This window comes from Natrix helvetica, assembly GCF_964273705.1.
Source record: "Natrix helvetica genome assembly, chromosome: 4".
In the NCBI taxonomy this organism is placed as follows: domain Eukaryota; kingdom Metazoa; phylum Chordata; class Lepidosauria; order Squamata; family Natricidae; genus Natrix; species Natrix helvetica.
In genome coordinates, this window is record NC_138550.1 from 101,605,642 (window position 1) to 101,628,102 (window position 22,461).

The 22,461-nt window shown below is 38.7% G+C and overlaps 1 protein-coding gene across 1 annotated transcript in view; it reads right to left on the reverse strand.

Moving 5' to 3' along the window:
- Nucleotides 1-22,461, reverse strand: part of JARID2 (jumonji and AT-rich interaction domain containing 2) — a 263,679-nt gene that overhangs the window by 124,267 nt on the left and 116,951 nt on the right. Inside the window, exon 2 of the mRNA XM_081952279.1 lies at nucleotides 11,369-11,501. Within this exon, the coding sequence (XP_081808405.1) occupies nucleotides 11,369-11,501 (133 nt within the window). The remainder of the gene's footprint in view (nucleotides 1-11,368; nucleotides 11,502-22,461) is intronic.

A 22,461-nucleotide genomic window follows, 5' to 3' on the forward strand; every position in this document is an offset into this window, starting at 1 on the left:
CAATAAAAATGCTGTACATATCTACAAATAAAGTTAGTTGTATCTTCAGTAACACTTCAAATTCAGTATGATATCCTAACTCTTTCTCTCTAGGCAGTCTCGGTTGTCAACACTAAGTCCTCTGGCATGAAGAAAGAAATCAACTCAGGTAGGTCCCTGTGGTTATTAAATATATAGTGTTGTATACTGTTGGAGCTATGTAGAATATTAAGAATGGCAGATTTAGCACAGCAAGTTCAGCATGTTGTCTTAGCACAAGCAAAGACATAAGAGTGTCAATTGGATACAATTTGTGCCAGGATGAAGCATCATCTGTCTGGATGACAACATTGGTTCCATTTTACAGCTGGAAGATATGACAACAAAGAACCTCAGTGATGCAAATGAACCAACCTTAAAATCAGAAAGGGAGAGTAATATGACTTTATTTATTATCTAAAATCAAAGGTGAGAGCAAACATATAACCAAACTGTATTTTAAATAAATGACAATACTGAATTACTATTGCCTCATGACAGTGCAGGGGTATATTGAATCACAGTGAGCATGAAAACCTAACTAGGAGAAGAAAAAAGTGTAGCACATATAGATAACCCTTGAGTTATGACAACAACCCAGCCCAGAAGTTCCATTGCTAAGCAAGACAATTGTTAAGTGAATTTTGACCAATTTTATGACTTTTCTTGCCATAGTTGATAAGTGAATCCTTGCAGTTGTTAAATTACTAACGTGGTTGTTAAGTGAATCTTAAGTTAATTAACAAGTTAATGTTTTCTTGTCAGAAGTTCTCAAGAGGGGATCACATGACCCCAGGACACTGCAAGCATCATACATACGTGCCAGTTGCCAAGTGTCTGCATTTTGATCATGTGACTGTGGGATGCTGCAAATGGTTATAAGTGTGAAAAAAACCATCATAAGTCACTTTTTCCACTGCCATTGTAACTTCAGTCACTAAACGAATGGTTATAAGTCAAGGACTACCTGTAACTTTTCCTCCCTGCAGGATAATACTATAATATACATTTACCTTTTAAAGTTTGCAATTATGGGCTTCATTATCCTGAAAAAGCAAACTATTCCAGAGATGTGTTACATATTGTACAAAGTCCTCCTTTTTGATTTAATCAATTAAATAACCCCTGAATGCAAAGACCAGTGGAAATTGCACAAGTGCACCTATATAAGTTCCTAATGTATATGTTGATATATTTGCTAGTAGTCCACATCACTTCTTGGCTCAAACTATACATCAACATTCTACAGTATTAGATTTTTATCCCTTTATTTTCTATGTTGTCTTCGTACATGCTAATGCAATGCATCCATGGCATGGAGGCTACACTCTTGGCTACACACTTACTTTGTGCAACAAGCATAATTTATAAATCCAACAATGAAGTCACCAGGATAGGTCCATAAAAAAAAATAGGCGTGAGAAAAAGTTAGTCTTAGGGCACCTGTTTCACCTCTTAAAATTCATCCTTAAAATCTACATTTTAACCTACTTGGTGAAGCTTTGGTCTTTTCTTCACTGGCAGCTATAACATTGATCCAGATTTTCTTGAGTTTGAATTGTTTATTATGCAACAAAGTCCTTTGGTTTTATTCAGTGATAGGGGCTAGTAATAGTTTGTTTAATGCCACCTTTGCCTCCTAGAATATCTCACCAAGATGCAACTTATCTTTCAGAGTTTTGGTATTTTACCATATGATTATTGGGTAGGGCACATACGATATGGAACAGAAAGGTGATTTAAAGTTGATGAAGCCATGATGCTCCCTAGTTAGAAAAGGTACCCAAGTGTTCTGACCCCCCTTCCTTCGTTGCCCACACAGCACGCACACTCCGGAACAGTACAAGGGAACAAGGTTTATTACACAAACAGACAAGAGGTTTTGTGGCAGCAAGCCACCAAGACAAAACTCACAGGGACAGAACACAAAAGCAGCTATCCAGCTTGCCAGGATCCCAGACTAGAGCTTCTGGCATAAGTCCTTTGTTGACTGCTACGCAGAGCCTCTCCAGAGTCAACCCTTTTATAACCTAAAAAGGGCGTCTCCCAAACAGCACCTGAGAGCTCTTTACTGCCTATAATTACGCCCACGCTCCTTGCGTCTCTGGGCGCGCCGGAAACGGGCATCTAGAAATGCCCTGCTAAGTTCTGAGTCACTGTCACATGAGTCCTCCCCGCTGCTCCAAGGCAGGGCATTGGGAGTCCTCCTCCTCTGGCTCTCACCGCTGCTCCATGCCTCTGGCGCTATCCTGGTGGCCGACCAGACTCTCGGATCCCTGCTCAGCCTCCGAATCCTGTCCAGGATCGCCCATCTCCTCTGGAGCTGACTCGTATGGACTATCACTCTCGGAGTCTGGTGGCAGCGGCACCGGCTGGGCCACAACACCCAAGTATACCGAGTTATCTTTAAAACCATTTATTGAAATTACATTTCAAAGTATGGAACTGGGAATGCTCAGAGTTACCCCTTTTATAGAGCTAGCACATGTGTGTAAAAAGTTTTTGAATTCTGCTAATGTTTTAAAATATAGATGACAGTGATAATATCTGAATTAACTCTCCTTTTTCAAAAGTAGAATTGACTTTCTATTACAGTTACAGTTTATTAGACTAAACTACTTTTTTCTCAGTCTCTTTACTTCAAGAGATCTTTCTTTTAAACAATGTGACTGACATTTAAGGTACATTCAATTTTCTTTTTTCTGATTGCTCTTTCCAGCTCACAATTAATTTAATAGATTAGAACCAACATGATGGATGAACAATCTTTTGTTAATGACATATCCACCAAAAGCAGGGAAAATCATCTACTCCTATAGAAAGTATCATACTGTGCCTAGGTTCAAGGCTGTACTTTGCTTTTGAATTTAAAATTTAAATAAGTTTTACAATTGACATCTTATGAAAAGCTTTTAATATGTATAGTACTTTCTATTTCATTTAAATTTGCTTGACTTTAAATAACTTTTTTCTTACATTTTAAAAAGATTCTTAGGTAGCAGCTAAGGCATGAAATAGAATCTAAAACAGTAACAATGCTAAAGCAATATAAATAAATGGCCATTTTTATTTTTAAAATTTGGAAGCTTTGCTTATTTTTTATTCTGACTTCAATTTGTACTTTTTGAATGAAATTATATTCTAATTTCTAGAGTTATATCTATGCGACACACATATATAGTTTTGTGGCAACTGGAAAAAGTGAGAGCATAAAGGAAGCATATATAGTTTACTTCTTAATTACTACAGCATTTCATTTTGGATTGTAAATTAGAGACTCTTTAGACTTTCAGTTTAGTCCATTCAATTTTCTATTGAAATATTTGAAAAAAATATTTTGCAACTGAACTGTCAGCCAATTTCTCCATTATTATAGAGTTATTTTAGTCAAGCCTTTTAAATTTTGCATCAATTTTGTACATTGCCTTGAGCATTTTCAGAAGTGCAATATAACAATAAAATTTAAAGATAAATCAGATCTTAGTTCTTCTATTACCAATTGTTATAATATTCTATGAAATCCAAGCAATATATCTATAGAAATAGAATGTATCTGGATAAGGCTGGTAGGATGAAGGGGTGTTTGATTTTTATTCTGAAGCAAAGGATTAAATCTACTATCAGATAATTCTTAGTCCTGAGGGTCAGCATCCTATTATTAGTTAATGTATTACTTCTGTATAAGGCCTCCTCATAGCATGTGTTACACTGAGGGGAAAAAAATCCTTAAATTCCTCTGAAGGGTTGCTTCATACTTCGGCCAGAAATCATGAATGGCTGTTCTGAACAATATGTAATACAAGATCAAATAAGACTCCACAAATGGAAATATGCCAAAGCCTTTTATTTCTATCAAGCAGAATATAAATACTCTCTCTCCCTCTTACACACACACATACAATGTGCAATGTGTGTGTATATGTATGTGTCTGTAGGTATCTACTGTATATATCTTTGTTCCAGGAGTTAAAGACAATATACATAACCTCCATTTTTTTTACTTAGTTCTGTGAGATGTTTAAGTTTAAGTTTATTAGATTTATAGACCGCCCCCTCTCCCCGAAGGGACTCGGGGCGGTGTACAGACATCTCAATAAAAAAACGTATACAAAAATAAATACCCTTAAATTCCCATAAAATCGAATTAAACAATAGGCTGTACAAAGTGATAAAAATTAAAAGCAACCTAAAAACCCACCCCTAAAAATTTAAAATACAGACTTGAGGGACTAAACTGCGATTAGGCCAGGCCAGCTAAACTGAACAGGTGGGTCTTAAGCTTCTTATGGAAGGAGCAGAGATCGGTGGTTATTCTGATATCGGGGGGGAGGTCATTCCAGAGGGTCGGGCCCATCACAGAGAAGGCCCTGCTCCTGGGCACCGCCCGCTGGCACTGCCTAGTGGACGGCACCCGGAGGAGTCCCTCCCTGTGAGAGCGGATCGGCCGAAGGGATGTATGGGGCAGGATGCGATCCCGCAAATGATCTGGGCTAAGAGCCAATGCTTGGTTCAAAGTCTCCAAGCAAACTTTCACAGTTGAAGTTAGATTTGAATTAAAGGCCTCTTCAATTTTAATCCAACACCATATTAGATTTAAGGGTTTTATTAATGTTCTTCAAAAGAAAAAAAAATCACAATTGTTACATATCACAAGACACTTTGGGAAGGTTTTTACCTTAAGAGGCCAAAAATAAATGCTATGTCCATAATTTAGAATATTAATGAAATAAATAAGGTTCAATTCTATCCATGAAGCATTCTTTCTTTGTTATTCTTTGTTATTTTTCTATCATACAAGAAGATAGATTTTTGTTCTACTTAACTATGCATTGCTCATCCTTACCTTACAAATCCAAATACAAATGATTTTCTTGTTCTTCAGCTCCTTTTCTTTTAGCATGTTTGCCTCTGAACTTATTAGCATGCTAGTATTATTTTCCAATCTGCTCTTCTATTTTGGTAATGCATCATTTGGCTTTTTTTTCTTGTTAGCTGAATTTACATCCTAAGTCCGTGTGGCGAATCTATGGCACGCATACCACAGGTGGCTTGCGAAGCCATTTATTAGGGCACGCGAGGTATTGCCCTGTCAGCTCCAGTGTGCATGTGCGTGCTGGCCAGCTCACTTTGGCCTTCATTTTCGATTGTCTTTCGCCCTCCAGAGGCTTCCCTGAAGCCTCTGCAGGGCGAAAAACAACCCAATGTGCAAACCAGAAGTTCGGGAACGGATTTACAATTTGCACACTGCGCCATTTTTCTCCCTCTGGAAGCTTCAGAGAAGCCTCCGGTTTGTGCGTTGGGCTGTTTTTCTCCCTCCGGAGGGCGAAAAACGGCCCTAAGGGCAACCTGGGAGTTTGGGAATGGCCCATTCGGGGGAGGAGGGGGTCACATGCGCATAGAATTATGGGTGTGGGCACGCCCATGCACGCCCCCCCCCCGTGCTTCCCCCATTTTTGGCATACGATGGGAAAAAGGTTAGCAATCACTGTCCTAGGTATTTGGTTATAACTGCAGCCTTGCTGTACATCAGTTGGTTTATTCCTTGCAGTGAACTCATGCTTATATTTGATGTTACAATACAGGTTATCCTTGACTTACAACCATTTGTTTAGTGACCATTCAAAGTTACAACAGCACTGGAAAAAGTGACTTATGACTGGTTTTCATGCTTACGACCATTGTAGCATCCCCATAGTTATGTGATCAAAATTTGTGGACTTGGAACTGATATGTATTTATGACAGTTGCAAAGTCCCGGGATCATGTGACCACCAGTTTTCAACAAGCAACAAGTCAATGGGGAAAACCAGATTCTGTTCATTGTCTACAAACATATTGAAGTTTAGAATTTTGAAATTGTTGTTCACAATTTCACATTTTATAAATGTGCAACACAACAACAACATTCAAAAAGTAATAATTTTCTGCTTCAAATTTTCCTTCTATGAGTGCTATTTTTATAAATAAACCTCCATGAAGCCTGATCACACTGGCTAAATTAGTTTATTCGCTTCTCTTTATTTTCTTCCTGCTTTTGGCTGCATTCCATTTCCTCACAGGGCACTCAAGTGCTACCCCTGAAGCAGTGGTGGGTTCCTACCGGTTCGGCCTGGTTCGGCTGGTAGTGATTTGGCAGCCTGCGACCCAGGCCTGCCATACCCCCAAACTGGTTCTCCAGTTGATGCTATAGGCGCCACCATATTGTTTTTCGCTTCTGCACATGTGCAGAACAATTTTTATTGCACTGTGCATGTGTGCGCAGCACGCATCAAGCACGCCCACGAGTGAACCGGCAGTAGTGCCTGCCGGAACCCACCCCTGCCCTGAAGGCTAAATTCTGCTCTTCCACCAATCTACCCTGAGTTTTGAAATTCTTTGCAGCAATAAGAGCTGTGGTATCACAAGACTAAAGCAACCTATCCAAGCCATAATCATCCCAAACATACTTTGAGACCAAAGCATTCAGATAGGTTAGGGATATGTTGCATGTTGGCTAAAAAAGGAGTGCAAATTTACTTTTCTATTAAAAAAAAGGGCACAACATATTTTTCTAATGAAATAGTACAGTAGATGCTATGCTTTGAAGGAGGGTATATTGCAATAACTTGGCAACGTTAAGACTTGTGAAATTCTGGCTGAGGAATTCTGGGAGTTGAAGTTCATAAGTCTTAAATTGCCAAGTTTGGAGACTCCTACTATATTCCATTGTTCTGGTATATAGTTTCTGGCCAGCCCATGCAACAATGAATTTTATCCTCTCCTCCCACTTCTTTCACATGCCTTCTTTTTCTTCAGTTCCTCTATGTTTCAACAATCATCTGCCAATCTCATAAGAATTCACTCTGTTACTATAAATTAGGGATGTGCAGGAAACAGAAATTTTACTGTTTTTCAAACCCAAAACGAGCCCATGACAAGGAGTAGTTTTGTTAAGCTGCTCTAGATCGGGTAGAATTCGGCCGAAAGAATCCCAACAGGCCTCCAACATGAATAAGAGGCTGCAATTCAATGCTGTATGCCTTTGGGTTTGGAGATGTCCTGCATCTGGAGATTTTTCATATTTAACTCTTGACAAGCTAGCATTCCATCCTCCACAGAGTTTGTGAGCAATCTGAAAGACCTCCAGGTCTCACAAATCCTGCTCAAAGCGCGGGTGTCAACTATAGATAGGAATACTTTTCCACAAATTTCTCTTGTATACTAGTTGCAACCAGTTCTGGACCAGGAGGCCCTGCTCATTGCTTTCACGCCTTAATTGCATCCCGAATGAACTATTTTAATGTGCTCTATGTATGTGTCAGGGGGCGGGGGGGGGGAGATGTCCTTGAAAAACACCTGGACACTTCAACAAGTCCACAATGCAGCAGTGAATGAAGTTAGGATGTACTGAGATTTGCCTAGTTTACACTGCTGTTGTGTGAGCTGCATTGGCTCCATTATGCTGCATGTTGCAATTCAAGGAGCTGGTTCTTATCTTTAAAGCTCAGCTTAGCACAGGGCCATGTTACTTGCAAACTGTCTATCTCTGAGGGTCTCTATCTGCCCCACCAAGTCTTAAAGGGTCTATATGCTCCAGGCAAAAATGCCCTCTTGTGGGACCAAGAAGTCCTGTCTTCTCCTGAGATCAGGAGGAACCCAACCTTCCTGGCTTCTGGGAGGCTGGGAAGATCTTTTTTGCCTCAGATGCTAGGCCAGGATGAAAGATGAGCCCAGGAAATGTGCGATTTCCATGGCTGAGCCGGTTAAATAAAGTTTTGGCTTGCAGTATGGATATTTTAATTCTGATTTTTAAAAATGTATATATTATATACATTATATTGCTTTTGTTGATTGTTTTTAGGTGTCCAGAGTTCATATGTAGGATAGGCAGCAATATAAAATTTTGAAATAATATATTAATACATAAATAACCCAACAAGACTCTCACAAAGAGTTGTAACGATTTTAACAGTAGCCATGCAGATATAATATTCCAATCAATAATTCTTGCTGCATCTTCTTTTTTCTCTCACTTGCTTTATCTTCTATGTGGAAACATTCAGGAGTGATTTAAAATGGTATGGACCTCACATATTTGCATTTTTATTACTGCAATTCTAGTCTCAGACCTTTTCTGAGAAAGAAAATGGGTCAAACGATGGTAAAGATTCTGGAAGTGGTAAGAACCTGACCCACATATCAAAAATAATTTGCTAACACCTTAGCTACACTACCTTCCATTCTGAAATGGCTTGTTCTTCCTTCTCTATGTGTCCACCAGGGGCATAACGCATTGGTGAACAAAGTTATTTAGCAAATACATCATGTCAGCTGCAGATCATGCCATCTAGTGATATTGCACAGCAGTAAATGTTTGCCCAATAAGGATTCATAAGCAATACACAATTGTTTTTCCCTCAAATTACATAGAACTGGATGGGTCAATCTCTTCAGATCTATAATTTTAGGACCTCAGCATAGCATACAGAAGCAGCCAGGCAGACGCCAAAGCAGTTCAACTATGTCCAGACTCCAGACCATGCCTTGAAATGATTGCAAACCATTATGTTGGTATGATGTTTTTAATTAACAATATATAGTTAATGCCACAACTCTACTTCCAGATGCCACTGAATTTACCACAGTAATTGTTGAACACAATAAATAAAAAAAAAACACAACAACAGGCAAGTATTTTTAAAACATGGTATATCTGACTTTTTAACTGTGGTTAGTTCAACCCATAGCTTGGATTGATGTATATAATGAACCTAAAATGCTCGTAAAATAAGAACATAAATATAATCCTATATATGTGACATTTAGATACCCTGTTGTTTAAGTAAAGTGGTGTTGTGTTAACACACAAAATCAGTTTTTGTTTTTGAGGAAAATGGATTTCTTTTATGAGCTACTTTGCTGGGAAGATACAAAATATGACCTTATGAATAAAAGCCAAGGATACTTAGAGACTGTATTTCATTTTTACAGCCATCTATTTCATGTCTAAAGCAACATTAGAAAGCAAGCTATGTCTCATGGGAATGAGATTCACTCCTATAAAGGGGCCTCTGAAAAACTGATCATCACGGTTGCAAATTCTATGTGTATTAATACCATAGAAGAAATACTAGCATTGAAAAATCTAACATAATCCACCAAGATTTACTGATATGTTATCCTGCTTCCCAAGATTAGGAAGTTTCCTGTAAAAGGCCACAGATGTTTCCTTATCATTACACAGAAACATTTTTTAAATTATTTCATTTACAGATAAATATCACAACTGTAACAAGTATGAAATAAGAACTATATACCGGGGAGGGCAACTTGCAATGTCCCAGGACTCTTTTTATGGCTCCACATTTCAGAAAGATAGGGCTGACAAAAAAGCAGCTCAATTTGGGTAGTATAATTTAAAGGCATGTTTCAAATTTGGTGAGATTTAAGAATCAGAATGGTAATAGTTTGCCTCAGACTCACATTCTGTAACTTAAAACTTCTTCCCAAATTTAGCCACACTTTTTCAGGTGATGGTACTGTTGCACAACAATGCTACCTATGCCCTCCAAAATGTTTGAACCATTCAAAAGTTACCAATTCCTTTTATACTCTTGGAATCTCTCAAGGGAACAAACAAATCCACAGTAAAGCAAATATGTGATGAATGGATGCATCAATTAAAGCAGTATCTTCCATATTCATTTAGATTTTGTCTTTCATATCATGACAGCCAGGAATTATTGGAGCGGAAGTCCAACGCATCAGTTATTGGTCATCACACTCACAAACTCATGCAACAGTTCAGGATGTAAGTGCAATACTATGTATGGGGATCTAAAATAAACTGTGTGTGTGTGCGTGTGTGTGTGTGTGTGTGCGAGGGGGCCAATGAATTATTCCAGACTCCTGGAAACTGCTTGGCCAAGTCCATGCACTTTTCTTATTTTTGAAAGTGGATTGCCATTGACTTCTTCCAACCTTGAGAATGATTGGTCCAAAATTACTTAGCTGTCTTTGTGTCCAAGACACACATCAGTCTCTTGATTTTTAGTCCAGTGCCTTTAATCACTACATCAAACTGGCTCAAAACATCAATACATTCTGCAAATAGAAGAACCAAGACAGACAGACAGACAGAGACAGGAAGGCACACAGGCAGGCAGACACACACACACAAGCACATGCACACACACAGACTCCGCCCAAGCTGCATACCGTGACTTACAGCAGCAAATTTGATTTTATTTTGGGCAGAAATACTGTAGTTGATATATTTGTGTATGAGAATTTCTGAGAGAAAACTGGGTCAAATCTACTCTGGGAGAAACCAGATGCTGTCTTAGTCATGCTCTGTGACTTGCCTTGGAAAGCAGTGGTTAACTGCTAAAATATGAAGATATTACAAACTGATGTTTCACATTATTATCTGACAGAGAAATCAGAGAGAGTTTATGTCTAGCCATAAAGGCCAGCTGGGTGACCTTGGGCCAGTCATCCTGTCTCAGGTCAACTCACTGCACAGGGTTGCTGTGGGGAAAATAGGAGGAAGAAGGTGTATTGGATTTGTTCACCGCCTAAAGTTATTTATAAAAGTAATAAAGGCAGGATACAAATAAACAAAACAAAACACAAATATTTATCAGATGTTGGATCCTGCAGATGATCTGATGCAATTCAGCCCAAAACACTTAAATTGAAGCTACATAACCTTCAATAAAGAGTGCATTTTCCATTTAACTACTGAACTGAGCTTTCACCTTATAGGAAAGAAGCACTTTGGAACATTTACATAATGCTCAATTGCAGTCAGCACTTGAAGACATTTTAAGTTACTAAGATGGTCAGAGCGCCACCTCAGACATCAGTCATCTATCATTGCCTGTGCAATGAAAAATGTTTTTATCACAGCCACTCAACTGCTCCTGGGTTTCTAAATAGACAAATGTGTTCTAAAATTCTCCTCATAATGTGCTTCCTAGATTTGGCATATAATGTCTTCCTTTAATTAATTGTGCAACAGTACCTTGTTTAGGGTAAAAAAAACAATTTATCTATTAAATCAGTGTTGGCAATTTTAAAATGTGTAGACTTCAACTTGCTGGCTGGGAAATTCTGGGCATTGAAGTTCACATCTTAAAATGGCCAAGATCAAGAAACACTATTAGAGGAAAGAAGAGGAGGAAAAGGAGAATAATAATAATAATAAATATTCACAGCATTTCTTCTTCCTCAAAACACAGCGCTGCAGAAAGCTGTGAAAAAGTCTATCTACAACAGTAAAAGATAAAGACCAGAAACAAGAATACTTGCCTAATGTAACTCTAAAATAATGAACCAGCAAAACCCCTTTTCCCAAGAACAGACTTACCATTTACCCCTTTGAGACTCCCATTAATGCCATCATGCTGCCTCTTCTGTGCATTCTTGAATTCCTTTAGGGATAAATAAAGGACTTTTCGTACCACCCTCTCTTCTGACCACGGAATTCCATCACTATCGTCCTATTGGAACAAAAGAAGTGAGAGAAGAAATTCACTTGAAGGATCTAAAAAAAGGAACATTCACTTGTTTGAGAAATTGAGGCTTTAGAATCATCATCATCATCATCATCATCATGTATTTAAGTTTTGAAAGAGGCATTGACTCTTTGGGCTGCTTTATTGGGTTCAAAAACAGAACCTTATATTCTATATTTTAATCTACTAATTCTCATTTATTCATTATTTCTTTCACTTCAACATTTTTTACACCATTTCTCCGATTCTCCCATTCATACCAACCATCATGGTCCTTATACAGGAAACAAACTCTTCTTTCTTCAGTGATACCATTATCTACTTAAAACTCTTGAAACATAAGCACATACATTATACCAGTCTTTTATGAACAAATGTTATTTATAGAGCCTATATACATTTAAATCTGATTTATATTATCAATATTTCTAATCTGATTGGCAGCTGCTCTAAACTATAGACAAATAACGATGTGTATCTTACAGCATAAAAAATAGTGCAATTTTCTACCTGTATAGATCAAGTATCATGTATGAAGTACCTTTAACTCACACACCCTTCCCCCAGCATTTTTTATTTCATCATGTCTCTGCTTGTTGACTTATCAGAATGAGTTCTTTGCCCTAGTCTTTTTCAAGGGCTGCAGAACTGCCAAGTGAGAAGATTAGTTTTTTGGATGACCTTCATTTCAGAAAGTATATCCCAACTCACTGCCCCAGTTCAGTGAGAAATCAAAACACCAGCATCAGTGATCCATTACAGAAGGCAAGAACGTATGCATTCTGCATGACAAACACAGTCAATCGGTTTAGAGTATAACATCTTTTAAATAAATTATTCAAGTTAGTGGCATTTCTGCTATTTAAAGCTCAGAACAAGTTACCGAAGACAAAGAACAAATGTTTATCCTAGTTCTATGACAGATAATTTGATTGTGGGAAAACCAAAACAGGGAGCAAGATAGCAAAGCAAGTTAGCAATTTGGCAAAGATAACACTGCACGCTAGAGAAACACTACTGTGCTGCAGTGGCAGAATATTATGCCTAGATTGCTTTGAACATAAAACATATGCGGGTCCGAGCCAAAATTATAGCCTTTGCAGAAAACCTTCCAAGGAAAACATGTCCCATCAAAACTTTCTGTTATACTATTCAGAATCAATCATTTCATTTAAATAAAAAAAGGGCAACAGGAAAAGCATTGCTGATGTAAATGGTATCTATAAACCCAAGCCTAAGAATTAACAAACTTAAAAAACTAAGAATAACAAATAACAGTTAACAAATACAGTATTGCATAATAGGGTTATAAACATTCATCACTACAGGAGAATTATTCCAGCTATTCTGTGGCATGGAAGAAGCCAGAGACCACATTGGAATTAACCGCTTAGCTTTACCCCAAATCATCAGTTTCTGAGAAACCAGATTAACATTGGTCAGGTGACGAGCTGGGGATTGAGAAGGGATACAACTGTTATCTCCTGTCGCTAAATGTTAAGCCAAGAAACCACATAAATATCATAACTTTTGTTTGTTTCACCATAGTCAGGCCCTGAGGCCTGGACTTAGAAAAGCTAACAGGGTGGTGGGAGCCATCCTATTTCCTAGAGGGAGAAATGTCCAAAAGATGGGTGCTACAACAGGAAAAAAACACTTCTTGTAGGCCTTGTCAACTATGTTATTTAATGGAAGGGATCCAAAGCATTCCCATCCTGCCTGATAGGTTGGGTAGAAACAACTGGGGTGATATATTCCCTTGAGTAAACTTGGTCCCAAGCCATCAAAGTGACAACTAGTACTTAGAATATTTGCATATTTCTCCATCAAACCAAAAGTAGGCAGCGAGGAGAGGTTCATGAGGTCCATGGTGCTATCTGGTTGGGAAATGAAATAACTGCTAGTAAATAACTATGACTCAGGGAGCAGCAAGGATTCCAGAGTTCAACCCTGAGCTACATATATTTTATTCTGGTGAAACTGTTACAAGAAATAGTACCATATATAAATGCTTATGTCAAACTAAGATTTTTTTTCACAAGTATAGTATGAGCTTCTCTACCATGGGCAAAGGATTACAAAGTAGAACATTAGTTACTATGTTCCACAAACCCACTTTTTCTTCTCTCCTTATCCTTGCCACATACACTTTTAATTTATCTTTAATTAAAGATCATATTATTTATCAGTAATAGCCAGTTAATAACAGAGTTTGCAGTTTGGATTTAAAATTGGGATTTTAAGTAAAACAAAGTTACAATAGTCTTACCTAATAACCATTGGTTAAATTAGCTGAATATAATTTTCTTAAATAAGAAAAATTAAGCAATCACATTATATCACATCACACCACATCTTGTATCATATCGTATCAAACATATTTATAACAATCATGCCAGAAAAATACTAATCCGTTTGAGATAGAGGTTGTATTTCTGAACTTTCAACAAGGGTTCAGGAATTAAAAGTATAAAATGTTCAGAGGATCAAAAAATTATAATTGTGGGTTATTTTTTATAAATCTGCAAATAAAAATAAAATGTAACATGTTTACTTTTACTACTCTAGGGAAAATCACAACATTATCAGAACTTCAGGATTGCATAATGGATATATGAGATTTCTTATGAACTGGATTCGGAGAAAATATGCTGTGTACATTGTCCCTTTGTTCCTAATTCATATAGTATGTGAGCAGATAACATTAATTAAAAAATGGCTAAGGTTTCCATACGTAAATAAGCTAAAATTGAAAACCAGTAGCACGTCTATTATCAGTCTATCCATTTGTACTTAAAGCATCAAAGTAAACAGAAAAACCAGAAAACATGGCTGTGCAACCACTCCTAATATATTTTATCACTGTATAATTTCTGTCTTTATTAAAATGGAACCACTGTATATTAAAATTGTACAAATAAAAAGCTTGTGCTCAGATGCTAGCAATATAAGCAAGCCACAGGATGGGAGGGACTTAGTATAAGAAGTATTATAGAACTAACACTTTTAACATTTAAAATCATAATTCTTAATCAATTAAGTATGCAATTTCTTTTTAATATGTGGGAGAGGGTGAGAAAGAACACATTTGTCCAAGATGTGATGAATGTAGAATTCTTCTAGAAAATAAAGATTCCAGAGTGTAAAAAACTAATTAAGATGTGAAAAAGGACTCAACTATTAGCACTGCTTTATTGCCAGAATTTAAAAATTCTTTTAGACAATTTAACAATTATTATTGAAAGAACACTTCTGATCAGAAGATTCAGTAATCGATGAAAGACACAATTTAAAAAAGAATGTTAACTGAAACAAAAATATGTGCTGTTCTCTTTGATCCTAATAATAAATCACACCAAAGTTCTTCCAAACAATGCCACAATGTTTAGTGATCAACCACAAATATTCAATATCCTTACATGCACAATTCTAGTAATATATAAAGAGGTTGAGATTAATTCATTCCTGTGTGTTCATAAACTATTCTAATAATGAGCCTTGAAAAGTTGAATTTAAAACTGGTATTTCATAGAGATTTCTTTTTCCTAGTATTAACCAAGCTGGACTATATTCACATTTCTACCTCAGACAAGTTATGCCCCTGACACTTCCTAAAATAGAGGAGAAGGAGAAGGAGGAGAGGGGGGGAGGAGGGGAAAAGGAGGAGAGGGAGAAGGAGAGGAAGGGGAAGAACAGCACCGACAACTAGTACATCTCTGGTATAACAAAGAAGCTTTAGAGAAAAAATGCTGCTTGTTTAATCATATGCAGAATAACACATGTGTTTAATTTAACATAAGGAAAAGATTATAAGGTAGGGCAGTGATGGCTAATCTTTTTGTTGTTGGATGCCAAAAATGCGAGCGCACGAACGCACACGATAGCACATGCGCGTGCCGGCAACCAAAATGCAAAGCACGCCCCCACATGCGCATGTGCACACAACCCACCTCCCCCAGGTGCACCACACTGCTGGCCTCCAAGCTGAGCTTGGTATTTCCTCTGGGAGGCCGGAGGAGGCCGTTTTCATCCTCCCCAGGCTCTGGAGGCATTCCTGAAACCTGGGGAGGGAAAAAAAGCCTCCACCAGTCCTCCAGAAGGCCAAAAATCAGCTGGCTGGTGCGAGTATGCGTGCTGGAGCTGACAGCTCGTGTGCCGGCAGATATGGCTCTGCGTGCCACCTGTGGCACGCATGCCATAGGTTCGCCATCATGGAGGTAGTGAAATAGTTTTTAACATGTTTGTTATTTTTTGGAATGTCTAGCAAATTTCCAGATACAATCCTGGATAAAGGTAAAAATAAAGGCTCTAGAGAGAGTGCCAATCTCCATTTCAAAGCTGAAGAGCCAGCACTGTCCGAAGATGTCTCTGTGGTCATTTGGCCGGCATGATTAAACATCGAAGGTGCATGGAATGCTGTTACCTTCCCACCAAAGGTGATCCTATTTTTTTCTACTTGCATTTTACATGCTTTCGAACTGCTAGGTTGGCAAAAGCTGGGACACGTAATGGGAGCTCACTCCGTTACGCGGCACTAGGGATTTGAACCACCGAACTGCCAACCTTTCTGATCAACAAGCTCGCCGTCTTAGCCACTGAGCCACTGCGTCCCTCATATAATCCTGGATACTTCCGAGTAAAGCACCTCCCAAACTGTTTCTCAATGTCAGATTCTTGAGTATCAATGCCACCATCACACAAAATTCAAGAGAAAATTTATATTCCTATCACTTCTATGAAAAATATTGTTCAAGGAACACACCCAACAAATAGGCATTTGAAAGGTCTTTCTATATATCAGTCTGGAAACACTACAGGAAATTATATTTCCAGCCTTCCAGGTTATAAACAATAGGATGCAACATACAAGAAAATTCAATATAAAACTTATTTTTTGGATTTAAAGCAAAAACAGGCAGCACATTCTTCATTTCACCACCAAGGCAGCATTAACGATTTGAAGCTTTTGTTATTTTCAGTAAAAAATAATTAGAAAATATAGGGATAAATTTTCTTTAGAAGATACATCCTTTGTACATTAGGAGACAGCAACAGTTGTTAGAATGATTTTAATGTGAACAATCACTCCCCAAAGGACTAAAGTTGGACATAAGATCAAATTAGCTCTCAGGTGCAATAAAGAACAGACTGGCTCCCACTGCCCTCAAACTTGCATTTCATGAAACATTTGTGGTTGAAAAACCAGACTTAAAACATATTCCATTTGTTAATTTATCATTAATTTACTCTTTTTACAAGAGATCCAGCTGTTTAAGAATAATGTTGTAAGCCAGCAAGAGTCACCTTGTAGCGAGGATAGCAAACAAAATTTAAAAATAAATAAAATAAAAATACTTTTGACTGATTTTGCAGCATTTTCTTAAGTTTCGTTCCAGGCACTAAAGAAGACAGTTCATCTGATTCTGCTTATCTTTACAGCAGGAATATCAAACTAGATTTCATTTGAGGGCCGCATCAAGGTTGTGTTTGACCTCAGGAGGGCAGGGTGGGCTTGGCCAGTTCGATGTTACTCATGTCGGGGCGGGCGCCTGTGGAGGCCTGAGCGCTCTGCCAGGGGCTGGTCCTTCATGGTTTCCAGGGTGGCCCCATGGGCCAGATCTAAGCACCCCATGGGCGGGGACTGGCCCGCGGGCTTGAGTTTGACACCCTTGTTCTACGCAATCCAGGGTATAATCACCCTTTTATCATGCAGGCACTATACAATTTTTAACAGATTGATAAAATGTATCCATTGTTGATAAATGTTTATATAATCCTTCATCAACACCCACAGATTAGATCAGTATGGACAAAACCTTTAAATCTATAATCTTAAATCTATATAAAGCTTGCAGTGTTCTTAACCTACAAGTGCACTTGGTAGTTGCTGGAGTTAACACTAAACAGGAGGAGCGGACATAACAACTGCGGTATATTACGTTTTGCTGTTTCCTTCCTATGCTAATAAAGCAACACCACTTTTTACCTGACAATTTAAGGACAAAATAGGAAATGAGGCTGATTTATTTGGCCCAAATGATTGATGTATTAAATTTAAATCTCCTTCATGGTGCCACAGTAGGTGGTTACACAGCTGAGAATACCTATTGGGCCAGATCTAGGTTCTTCACAATTGTGTTTATGGTTAAATTAAAACTCTACCATCTGTTGAAGTTTCATTCAACTGACATCCTCTAGAGATATTGGGATTTTGTCTTCCAAAATATCCAATCATGAAATACTTCTTGTGAGAGCACATTGAGGAAAAAAAAACCAAATTAACTTCCTTGTGGAAACAGACAAAGTTTGTATCTTTTAGAACTTCTTTTAGCTTTGATGAAGCTACCTTGAGATCCATCAATCAAATCAATTATTTCAGTCAAAGACGTCTGGAAAGAAGCTCAAATTAAATCCACAAGATGGAGTTGTTTTTGTCTTCAGCATCCCAATAACATCAGTCCTCATAGTAACTCTGGAGAGGGTTGCAATTCCCCCAGAGTAGATGGTTTGCGATGTAGGAATCTTCCTGGAACAAGTGGTAGCCATAAAAATGGAGATCTTCATCCAGCTTCATATAAGAAGGCTTCATAAATCTATCTGCCTGAGATAACCCCTGAGAACCTATACTCTAATCAACCCTCAGCTGGGCTTCCTTAATGTGATCCACGTAGGGCTGCCTTTGAAGATGACTCAGAAGCTACAGCTGTACAAAAGGGAGCAACTAGATTGTTGCTAGAACAACCCCACCAGCACAGGGTAATACTTTCGTCAAGGTTGCTGCCCCAGTTATCTATCAACTTCTAGGCCCAATTCAATATGCTGGTTGCTACATTTAAAACCCTACATGGGGCAGCCCTAGGATCCATTCCACATTGTCTTGTGACAACTCAACTCACTCAACTAATATTTGAAAAGAGCCTGTTGAGAGTTTAATCTCCAAGCCGTCAAGTGGATGACAAGTATTGATGAGATGACAGTCTTTCTCTCTGGTAATCATTTCCCAATTTCAACTAAATTTCAATAGAAAAAAAATGAATACATAGATATTAAATTATAATGTATCTACATGCAATCAACACATAAAGTAACATCTGTATTATTTCATAGCTATGGAAATACCTGGCTAGAAGAATGGTTGTACTAGAGGAAAAAATTGTACATCTCAACCAGCATGAGAGCTGAAACTGGGCGAGATTCCAGCTTAAGAAGGCGTTGCCAAAAACGATGACGAGCTCAATCTCCAGGCAGAAGAGCTAAGCAACACACATTCCTGGATCATCTTCCCTTCCCCCTGTGGAGAGTTGTATTGTGCCATGATCTTAATGCTTTATTCTCAAATTAGCAACTTGCAGAAATAGTGAAAAACACTTGGGATATATGAGACAATATTCACCCAGCTGGCAAATGTACCCTTTTAAAAAATACTGCAGATTCTGGAGGTCTTAATCCAAAGGCTGCTTGCTATTTGCACTGGAGGACAATCTTCCACTGATAGACTCAGGGCCAGCTCTTCCAAAAACAAGCAGCAGAATTCAGTTAGATTTACGCAGCCATATTTAAAAAGAATAGTGCGGAAGATGCACGATACTCTTCAAGAGTCCACCCACTTGGAAGCATGCCATCAATTGTCTATTCCCTTTTTGAAAACAGAAGGGATGTAAGCCAATGCATGGGAATTCACTTAACTTCATGTTTACAGTGGGTCTGTTAAGTTTTTAATGGCAATGTGATAAGCCTGTTATATGGGGATAAGGAATCTACATGTAAAGAACCTAACTTCACAAAGGCAGATTAATTACTCTAATGTTCCCTGTTTTAGTACTTCAGAAGAACTGATGGAATATTCTTTTTATTCAAAGTCCAATAGGCATTCCATCTAGAAAGAAGTAGTGAGCATAAAACAATTTGCATTAACTGCCTATTGTTATTATTAGTCACTCAGAAGAAAAGTCTAAGAGATTCTGGAAAAACTACATACTTTCAATGTACATTTATAAATTAAAGGAATCCTGGGTTTTATTGCAAAACTTGATTTAATTAACCAGTTGGAGAAAAGGTTCTAAATGTTCATGAAATCGTGGAAAAATCATATCTGTATTGCTGGAAACCTGAGACGTATACTGTTTCAGGATTCTTCAGATTGAATAAATCTGTGTTCCATTCTTAGCTAGACTTCTTTGCCTTTCAGTCTATTCAGGCATTATTCCCCCCTCCCTTTCATTAGGGGTTTTGTGTTGTGTAATTCCTCCACCACAGTTTAAAAGCCTGGCCTCCTGTCCCAAATAGAATTGGAATGTAGCCAGAAAGACCTTATGTGCTGTGGTCTAGCTGGATTACAGCATATTCAGATTTGGCAGTACTTTGACCAAAAGAATAGTGTTTTATGCTTCTATATGGTATTTCTCCTGCATAGAAGGGTAACCGGAGCCACAAATGTGGATACATGTGTAGTACACTCTTAAAACGATCAAGGTTTTATTGCCTGCTATGTATTTTCAAAGGGTCATTTAGATGAGATGTTAAATACTTCATGTTTTGTTTTATATTTTTCCTAATGCCCCAGGGTCTTTAATTGGGATAGCATCTTGTTAAGTACTAAAAGAGCACCAATTTACAAGACATAGTTAAACATTTCACACATCTAGGTTGGCTTGAATAGAAGATGGCTTGCCATTAACTGAATTACTTCCTAGTTTTCTGAAGCATCTGTCTCATCAGTGTCCAGGAATGGATTGCTGAGCTAATTGGAATTTGGCCTTTTTGGCCTAATTTTATATCAGTTTTAGATAACTTATATCACTCGAGTTTTATTTCTCACAACAAATAAAATGGCAATGAAACATGGAACTCTCACGGCTATTACAATGTTAAACAAGATCAACAAAGCAGTGTTCCAATATTTGAGGGGCTGCCACAAAGAAGAGAGAGTCAATCTATTTTCCAAAGTACCAAAAGGGAAGGCAAGAAATAATGAATGGAAACTAATCAAGGAGAGAAGCAATCTAGAACTAAGGAGAAATGTCCTAACAGTGAGAGCAATCAATCAGTAGAACAACTTGCCTCCAGAAATTGTGGTGCTCCATCACTGTAGGCTTTTAAGAAGAGATCGAAGAGCCACTTGTCTGGCATGGTATAGACTCTCCTGCTTGAACAGGGGGTTGGATTAGAAGACCTCCAAGGTCCCTTCCAACTCTGTTATTCTTATTAATGGATGATGCTCAATGTTGTATGTGAAATCTGGAATGAATTTTATCTGGCTTGCTTGATAATAGGACTAGCCTTCCTATTCTTAAAACAATGAATAGCTTGTGTTCCCATATGACAAATTGAAATGTTTATCAAGTGTGATGCAGAGGGGGGGGAGGGGGGAGAGATATGATAACGATTTACAAATCAAAACCTTAATTTAGCAGATATTGATGCAATACACTTCAGTTGCTACAGATGAAATTCCTATCGTATGTATGGCATTTTAAATTACACCATAGTGCTGTCATGTGGATAGTATAAAATGACACATTTAATTTTCATAAGGATGTCATTTGTCTGAAATAGTATAGTGCTTTCTGCTTGAGAAGGGGGTTGGAGTAGAAGACCTCAAAGGTCCCTTCTAACTCTATTATTCTGTTACCAGTCTATCTTTCTCTCCCACAAATACAATGGTAGGGAAATATGGTGGAGTATAAATATAATATTAAACATAATACACAAAGTCAATAAACAGGATTTCAAGAACCATCAGACAATGTCCAAGTCAAATCTCAAGTTTCTTGTAATAATTGCTAATTGACTCAGGTGGTAGTTGGGTATATTTATTATATTTAGGTGTGTGTGTGTGTGTGTAGGGTATATATATCCTAGCATTCTGGCCGCCCTCCTCCTTCTCGGACTCCTCGCTAATGGCTGACAAGACAGGAGAGGAAGCTCTCCCTGGTCGGTCCTTAGACCCTACAACGCATGCCTTGGAGCCAGCACGGCGCTAGTGAGGCAGACTGAGGCCTAACTGTTGAATGCCATCTGCAATCCCGAGATATTGCATGGGCGACAATCTCTTTCATCTCCTGGGACATTTCAGGGCCTTGGCCCCCAGATGGGCAAGAAGCTTGGGATCTGGACCCAGGGAGGGGAATTTCTCCCTCCTGAATAAGGGAACAGGCCTCATTCATGGCTTCCTCAACCAGGGATAAACTGATAGATCTGGGAGGGTTGGGTGAAAAGCCAAACTCCTCTTCCCCTGCCAGGGATGGAGAAATATCCCACTGGGGATTGGGCGGGAAAGGGCCTGCAGAGGCCTCCACCGATGGTGAGGGATCCCTGGCGAGCTATTGGGCCCTTTGAAACTGTTTTTCCAGGACCCTTTGGTGTCTCTCAGCCAGTTTCTCCGTTGCTTTAGACATCTTTTTGGGCCTGGGCTGCTTCCCCTTCGATGGACGCCCAGTGCTCTCACCCTTGGCAGCAGGATTGAGCCTACTGCGTTTATTGGTGGCAGGCCCTGCTTGGTCTCTAGGCTCGGTGCCACTGGTGCTAGCCATGATAAATGTCCTTGGGCCACAACATAGTCTTTGCCACAGGGGGATGCAAGCAGGTGACAGAAGAGCCCCTTGGTTCAGTCACTGTCCTGAGACAAGTGTAAATAGGGACCGTGTAATAAAATGGCACCTGTTTGGAAAGAGTCCAGGGCGCCCGCAGATCCGTGCTAATTGAAAAGCAGGGAATGGCCCAAACAACCAGCCAAACTCCCTGCAACCACTTGCAATGATCTGGGGAGGGGGAGACCTGTCTAGAGGCCTGGAACGAGGTCAGAGTCTTAGGACCCCTCCCAGCGGCGATCTGCTTTGGAGGCAGGCAGCGGCAATGGCAACGGCTCAGAGAGAAAAGTGCGCCAATTGTTTCCATCCAAAATGGCTACTGTACACTTCAGAGCGATAGCGGGAAGCTGTCGGCA